The sequence below is a fragment of the Castanea sativa genome, chromosome 8, assembly GCF_040712315.1.
Source record: "Castanea sativa cultivar Marrone di Chiusa Pesio chromosome 8, ASM4071231v1".
In the NCBI taxonomy this organism is placed as follows: domain Eukaryota; kingdom Viridiplantae; phylum Streptophyta; class Magnoliopsida; order Fagales; family Fagaceae; genus Castanea; species Castanea sativa.
In genome coordinates, this window is record NC_134020.1 from 33138728 (window position 1) to 33147084 (window position 8357).

At 33.9% G+C, this 8357-nt stretch overlaps 1 protein-coding gene across 2 annotated transcripts; it reads right to left on the reverse strand.

Annotated features, from left to right (window-relative positions):
* Positions 1-337: 337 nt before the first annotated feature.
* LOC142608261 (eukaryotic translation initiation factor 2 subunit beta) lies at positions 338-7876 on the reverse strand. 2 transcript variants are annotated; one of them, XM_075780006.1, is made up of 10 exons: positions 7778-7876; positions 7292-7369; positions 6848-6956; positions 6678-6733; positions 6531-6585; positions 6361-6452; positions 4646-4791; positions 1783-1925; positions 1248-1333; positions 338-733 (listed from the first exon to the last, which is right to left on the reverse strand). In XM_075780006.1, the coding sequence occupies exons 2-10, from the start codon at positions 7337-7339 to the stop codon at positions 656-658; spliced, it is 813 nt and encodes a 270-aa protein (XP_075636121.1). In that variant the 5' UTR covers positions 7340-7369; positions 7778-7876; the 3' UTR covers positions 338-655. The 2 variants fall into 2 exon arrangements, with proteins under 2 accessions (XP_075636121.1, XP_075636120.1); XM_075780005.1 differs by having other exon boundaries at positions 7292-7344; positions 7778-7862.
* Positions 7877-8357: the final 481 nt, after the last annotated feature.

Here is an 8357-nt window from a genome sequence, read left to right on the forward strand (position 1 = left end):
CAAAACTCTCCGGTCAAAGCTTTATGACTAAATCGATATGGCTAAAGCTCAACTTCCTCCCGTAATGTCAAACATAATAGGGCATATGACCCCAAACTACTACTACAAAGACTAGATCATTTTGTAGTGAGACTCTGGTTATGTAATATATTATAAGTCTGTTTAAAAAACTCTATATATTACTTTCATATTTGTGTGTACTAATAAGTATTACTATTTCCTCTAAAAAAATAAAAAAAAAAAGACATTACACTAACCAAAGACGCAAGTACTCAACCACCACAGATATAAAGGATCATAACTAAGAAAATAAACAGTTTCAGACAATCACAATCACTTAAAAGCTGACCAACAGTCAGAATATTGGCATGAACCTTTATCATTTGAAAGGAACACTATTCCTTTCAATGCCTTAAAAGGACATTATATCCTCGAATTCAAGCAAACAATTGAAACTTTACGTTAAGAAACAATTGATAGGATATGATCAAGTAGTAAAAGAACTCATCTCCTCATCCAAATTCCCATACAAAAAGATATAGGTATTGACTTCTACACAAAATAAAGGGTTGAATAGTAAACAGAATCAAAAACACTCTAAGCTTCACGGGCCAATCGACCATGAGGCTTGAACTTGAGAAAGGACAAGGGCAGATCATGTCCCTGCGTTCCTACGGCCAACACGAGCAACAAAACCAGCTTTAATTGGAGCAACTGATCGTCCAGAACCACACTGCAAAAATAAAGATCAAAAGAAAAGGAATAATTAAGAAGTTAAAATTCAGAGTGTCAAGGAAGAGAGTTCTTTTTTTTTTTTCTTTTTTTTTAGGTGTGATGGGGGCAACCAACAAAGACAATATTTGATGAAGATAACAGTCTTAACTCTAAGTCTTAACACACTATCACCAACAGTGGATGCAATAAAAAGCACCAACAGTCACTTCCAGAATAACATCAGATCATATAAATATGGAGAACAAGCAAATATAAACATCCAGAAAGTTGCACCCAGTTTTTGTAACACTATATCATATGAATATGGTGATCCAGTTTATCAATTACTAAAACTAACAAAACCCAATAAAACACACACACAAAATCACAATATCAGAAGAATTTAATTTCCATGAAATTCAATGGTAACTAATGCCAGATCAAACTTTCCCTCAGGGAGGCCTTAGATACTATCCAGCATGGCCCAAGGTCAATTGTGTATAAGATAATCTGACAATGTACACAAAAGTTACCTTCTCGCATCGGAGAAAGAAGAGACGGTTCTCCTTTGAAAGTATAGTGTCTGGACTTTTGCACCCAAGGCAAATAACATACTCATCTGAAAGAGAGGAAGTAGCTATTAATAAGAATTCAAAAAGGCTAGTTAAATAATCCACAGGCAGCACAAGAAACACTGAAACAAAATGATCAACAGAAGACCAACTGCTTAGCATAGAAAAACTATGTTGGTTGAAATAGCATAAACTAGAACTCTAGAAGTGCCAGTTCAACCAAATCACTTCAAGTGCTTCCCTAAAGAACCAAAGTATTGGCAGTTAAGAGGATACTATCTCCTGACACATTCAGCTCCTTCAACTTTTTCCGAGACAAGCTGGGAAGGAAGAAGTATTCTTTTTCTTATTGCTGGTTATATGAAACACCAGAAGCAGATACATAAAGTACAGACTCATTGCAGTCCATGTGCATACCAACTTAATAAAAGAGTAACAGCAACACTTTCCAGTTTCAACGAGCTCTTTATACAGAAAATATAAACAAGACACTTACTAACGTATCGGCGCAGGATTCCTTCAAAATTCTTAGGTGCAAATCTTCCCTTCACGACCAATCTTTGCTGTCCATCAAGTGACCCACTTGTCCCCAGCTCAGCAAGCAAGAAAGCCATGACATGGTCTGGCTGCCGATGCATTCTTTTTTACCCCAGAGGAGGAAAGGCAAAATGTTAAAAATCAAAATAAAAAATAAAATGTATTATGAAACACTACTACTAGAGAGCATGTCACTAGAAGAACTCTAGCCCAAAACCTAGGTGAAGCAGTTATTAGCACCAGAAAGATGTCAGTGAACAATGTTGTATACATTTCATAACAAACAATCTCCAAATACCACCAATATAAGTGGAGAACACGTATTATGCATGCAGGCACGGTGAAAGTAACTACATACAACTACAATGACAACTTGATCTTCAAATGCACCAGCATAGTTTTTAAAATGCAAACCATATCAATCAATTTATCATTTTTTTCCTATAACAATAGTATCTACCATGGAAGTAGTTTTTTTTTACATAAATGTATAATGGAAAAATATAGAGCAGCCCATAAAGATCTCTGTATGGTTTTATTAACCTGGAGAAAGCATATGATACAGAACCAGAGAGGTTATGTGGTGAGTTTTAGAAAAGAATGTTCCACAAAAGTATATTCAGGGTAGTCATAGGTGAAAGGCGACCTTAAGGCGCCAAGGCCTTGTATCGCCTGAGGAGTGAGGCGACAAAAAGGCATTAGCCCGAGTAAAGCGAGGCGTCAAATTCCTAATTATTTATTATAAATATAGAACTTAAATCATATGTACCTACTATATTAAAATATTATATCTAGCAGTTTTTTGAATATACTTTTTCTTACCTATCAATATATATATTATAATGAAGTGTTTTCCAATATTTTGCATGAAGAAATTAGGTCTATCAAATTATTTTAAAATAGGATTAACATGATTTAGGCTCTATTAGTTATTCTAACAATAGGTTTTACAACAAGCTTTTATATTACAATAAGTTTTACAACAAATTTTTGTAAATCAAATTAACTAACAATAGGTTTTATAACATGCCTTTTAAAATTAATAAATAATGGTTTCATGACAAACTTCTATAAAAAAAAATTAATAAAATTAAATAAATAAAATTTAGGCTCTCGCCATAGTGCCTTTTACATGGCATAAGGCGGTCACCTTGCTCGCCTAGTATCTAAAGGCGAGCGCCTCACTAAAAGCGCATTGCCTTAGAGCCTTTAAGGCACCTTAGTGGCACCTAGCCCAAGCGCCTAGGCGAGCGCCTAGCTCACCTTTGACTACAATGAGTATATTAAGTTGATTAAAGATAGGACTAAAAAAAAGTAAATCGAATGCAAGTTCAGTAAAATAGAAACACAGATGAAGGGGTTGTAAGACTTGATAGTCAAGAGATACAAAAGAATGATTGCTTTTGATATCTTGAGTCAATAATTTATAAGGATATAGAGATTGAAAAGAATATAAATCATATGATAAGAGCATGGTGGATGAAATGAAAAACCATTAGGAGTATTATGTGATCATAGAATACCTTTTATTGTTTTATTGTTGGTATTATTGTAGAAAACTGTTATAACTTATAAGAGAAATTTTACAAGACTATTATAACTTATAAGACTAACCATGTTCTATGGTACTAAATGTTGGGCTATTAAGAAACATGTTTATAAAATGTGTAGATTGAAAACATTAAAATATATAAGTGAAAATACAAGAAAAGATGGGATTTGAAATGAAGATTCACTTAAAGAAAAGACTGGTCCTTTATTGAGGGAGAGTAGCTTGACATTGTTTGGTCATGTGCAAAGGAGAGCAATTAATGAACTAGTGAGGAAGAGTGAGTTGACTCAAGTTTGATTAATTGAAAAAACATAAAAGATGACCTAAAATAACACTAGTAGAAACAGCAAAAAAAAGGAAATGTGAATTGAGGAGGTGATAGAGAGTATGATTTTGGATACGATAGAATGTTGAAAAAGAATACATGTTGCCAACCATGATTAGTTTGTTAAAGATCCGTAGCTGACCCCAAAGTTGTAGAACTACAACTTGGATTTTGTTGTATAGCATATCGATTGTTTGTGGTGAGATACATGAACATTCAATGAAAAATTATAAAAAACATATAAATATATACATATAAAAGACATTTATTACAAACTTGAAAAATAATCAGCTAATGGTGTATTTTAATACCACTTATGCAATAATATTTAAAAATAAATAAATGAGCCAAATAAAAATATATTTGCAGAATCCAAAATTTAGTAAATTATCATATGATTTCAAGTAATAACAAATAAATAATTCACACTTCACATTCAAATGGATTATACTCCAAAGTGACAGCACATTTTATACAATGAAAGTAATATTTTTTCTCATTGCCCTATCAAAAATACTATAGTCTCTCTAAAAGACTGAAAGCAACAATACATTATAAAAAATCATCCAATAAAGAAGATATATTTTTTTAGTCTAGATAAGCAAAAACTCAGGTATTACTATACATAACAATTCACCAATTCAAGAAAAATCACACAATACACCCTAGTGAATCGTATGATTCATGAGCATCTTAAATACACCCAAACGATTCAGAACTTGTTGTACATCGTTCAATACATATCATTTTTTATATATATAAATATAAATCATTCAATACATATCATACAATTCACAATATGATTCATCTTATGCTTAAAATTGTGTACCAAGCATACAGACAAACAATAATGAAGAGTGACAAGGATTGTCATTACTGCAAATAATTAAGAATTCACAACATAGGAAAGGGAAAAAAATTATAGAGAGCAAAAGAAATACATACGTCTTGCAAAGGTCCATGAAATTCACAAAGACAGTTTTCTTTGTGCCCTCCCGAAGAACTTGTGGAGGCCTCATAACAGTCCTACGCCTATCTCCTGCCAGCTCTGGATTATTCTCTCGAAGAATGTTAAACACCCTGCCAAGAAGCTGCACACGATATTGGAGGAAAAAAATCACTACTAACAGCGCACGATAATATGTACCACTGATAACATCCACAAGCCTAGTGGGGAGTCTGGATAAAATATAAAAATGTGATAATCAACCGAAAACCAAGGAAGAAAAGAGATGACACCTCTACAAACTCAATGTAACAACCCATTACCAAGGACCTGAGATCAATGATTCACACACATCCTGCTAAACATACCCTCTCATTATCAGATGACTACTATGGTAAAGGTTACAATATTGGACTCAAAAGCTAGATCTATCCTATGTCTAAGGTCACGACAACCATAGATTCAATAAAATGTAAACACCTGTTTCATTGAAAAAATTACAATCAAGACTGAAAACTGTTGGTGTGTTGTGATGATGCGAGAGTAGAACAATTCAAGGGGGAATAAACTTTTTTATTTTTATTTATTTTTATTTATTTTTTTAATAATTAATCCAAGGGGGAATAACCTAATATGATAAAGGTTATGATATCGAACTTAGGGCATCTCCAATAGATGAAGCAAAGCCCCTTTTTCTCAAATTTTGCAGAGCTTAGCCTAAAAATGCTGCTCTAGCTGATTAGCTATCCTGATAGACAAAATTGTCATTGCTACAGTGATTCTCCAAACATGGAGAACTTTTCAGTCATTTTTAAATGTTGCTCCAACCATCCAGCGGTCACACAATCCAGCAACCCCAAACAGAAAAATCAATTCCCAAATTCATCACCCAACCCACAAATTAACAAACAAACCCATAACTGGCCACCCATTAAAGCCACCAAGCCCAAAAAGCTTTAAAAAAAAAACCCCTAAAATCATTTTCGTCAATTGTGCCCAAAATCACAGATCGTTTGAGCACTGTCACTCAGCAATGCTAAATTTCCACTTAAATGAAGAGGCAGTAAGCAAGAGAGATAGATAGTTAATAAAAAGAAAGTATTCAGCAAATATTGGTGTGGAGGTCATTTGGAGCACAGTCAGAACTTTGACTTGACAAACCAACTTACTCAAGGAGGAAATAGAGAGAAAATTATGCAAAAAGTAGGAGGGCACTTGATAATGGCAGTAGCTGAGACCCAGGATAATGAAAGCAGAGAAGCAAAGTTCAAAAGAGTTTGGGTTGTTTTCACCACTTTGATCCAGGGAGGAGAAATAGAGGGGAGGCGCTAATTTTGTTGTTGTTGAAGATATGTGAAAAAAGGAAGTAGATAAGGAAGGAAGAAATAGGTTTGGGAGAAAGATCAAGCCTGCCATAAACAAGACTAAGAAGATACAAAGATCCTTCCACCCTGCTCTCTACCTAACAGAAGGTATCATAAGCATGTTGGCATAAGTCCAAGTACAAAATTCTATAACTACCAATGATTCAAGATAGTCTGATGGGCACACATTATCCTAAGTCATCAAGGCATCTACAGAGTTAACAAATAGAAAAAACAAGTAAGAAATAAAATAAATGAAAAATGCATTGTATATGAAACCTATGACACATAACTAAGGATAATTTGAACTTTAAAAGGGAGTTCAGGCAAAACATAAGTAAATAATATACCTCCTCATAATCATAATCACGGTCACTTTCTTCCCAAGGATAACGTGGTTGTAGTGATATTCCTTGTCCTTCTTCATCCTCACCAATGTGATCTAAAAGGAAAACATAAGATTTCCAGTGTGAAAACATTTTCAAAACATAATTCATAGACTATACATGCATCAAATTACCATCCAAATCTTCCGCAGCATCCCCACTCTCATCATTTAAGGAACTGGCTTCAACCTTCAATCACACCAACCATCAAATTTTATTACTGCTGCCGACATATAAATACACACACACGTTTGTTCATTGTAGGTACCAAGACTACTTACTGGCTTCTTCTTCTTCTTTTTCAAACCAGAGAACGTACTTTCCAGCCCATCAGAAACTACAAATGAGGAAAATATCAAGCCTCTAGCTATCTAATGCATGTAATGGCATTCTAACATAAAATTAAAGGAAGAAGAACATCAGATAATTAAAATTCATTCAATTCAGATACCTGACAAGTTTTCAGTCTTCTCAGCTAAACTGTCCACAGAATCATCAGCAGAGTCCTGGATTACAACCTTCTTCTTCTTCTTCTTTTTAGTGGGATCAAATGGGGCAATCTGCAGCCATGTTTCAACATAAATAAATGCCTCAAGAGGCTGCTTTATGAGGTTTGTACAAATAGCCTTAAGTAGACCTTTCAGACATGAGAATATTTACAACTCTAGACCTTCGCCAAACACTCAAAAGTCTCAGAATTGACATAATCATTCAGTTCAAGATCCTATAAGTTTCACTAACCAAACCCTACTTTCACATCACCTTCGACAGTTTGTTTAACCAATAGTCAAAACTCCTACACCATGTAAACGAGGAACCAGAAGCTATAGACACCCACTTAAATGGGCATTGATGCATTCGTAAAATGGAGTGAAAAAAGAAAGTATAAACTTACATCTGCCACCTCATCCTTCACATCATTGTGAATGTCGTCGTCCGCCATGATTGCTATAGAGCAAGTAAAACCAAATCACTAAAATTAGACACAAAAAAAAAAAGTTATTTCAATCACAACAGCAGCACAATACAGAAGACAAACGAACTCATCCCCTATGATAAATCTCTATTATTAAAAGCCAGTTGAAATATAACATTGTATCCATAATTCTTTTGTGTGTGTATGTTTCTTTGTGTTTTCTGAGGTTAGGATTTACAATCCAAAAAAGATCGAACTGACATGTTTATCTCGTCTAAAACCCTAATAGAAACCTAGATATTAAAATTTTTAATTAAAAAACAAAAACAAAAACCCTAGAAATTCACATATTTATCACCATCCAAAAGAAGAAACCCTAAAAATCATAATTTATAAAAATTAAAAAAATAAATAAATATAAAATCAGAGAGCTTGAGAGAGAGAGAGAGAGAGAGAGTCTCTTACACGAGAAAGAAAACAAACTGGGTTTTGCTCCGTGTGTGTGTTGCGTTGTGCAAACGGTTTGATTCTTTAATCTTTTGTTTGGTGCCCTCAGGCTCAGGCTTAGGCTCTGGTATTTATACCTAGTATCCACCTTTCTTTTAAAGCCTCTGGGCCGTTCAAGAATAATTTATATTTGGGCCTTGTCCCATATTTCTATAAACCAGCCGAGCAATACAAGTTTTGGATTCAGCAGCTTATTGGGCTTTCTATGAAAGCTAAAAATAGGCCCATTGGTAGTGGACCTTAACTGATTTCTTTTTCATTTATTTATAAAGTAACTTTGAAACTGATGATTTCCTTTTTGAGCTTCCATCATATCATTGTATGATCCGCCCTCATCCATCATTATTTTTATTTTTATTTTTATTTTTTTTACCTTTTCTGTCTAATAATTTTACCTTTTGACTTTTCTTGATACTTCTTTGGATTAGTTAGACATCTCGGAAAGCAAGGCTGCGGTGAAAGGGATTTTTTTGTTGGATAAATACTGTATCCATAACATTTTTATAACATATTTTAAGTTGTAAGTTATTATTCGTTG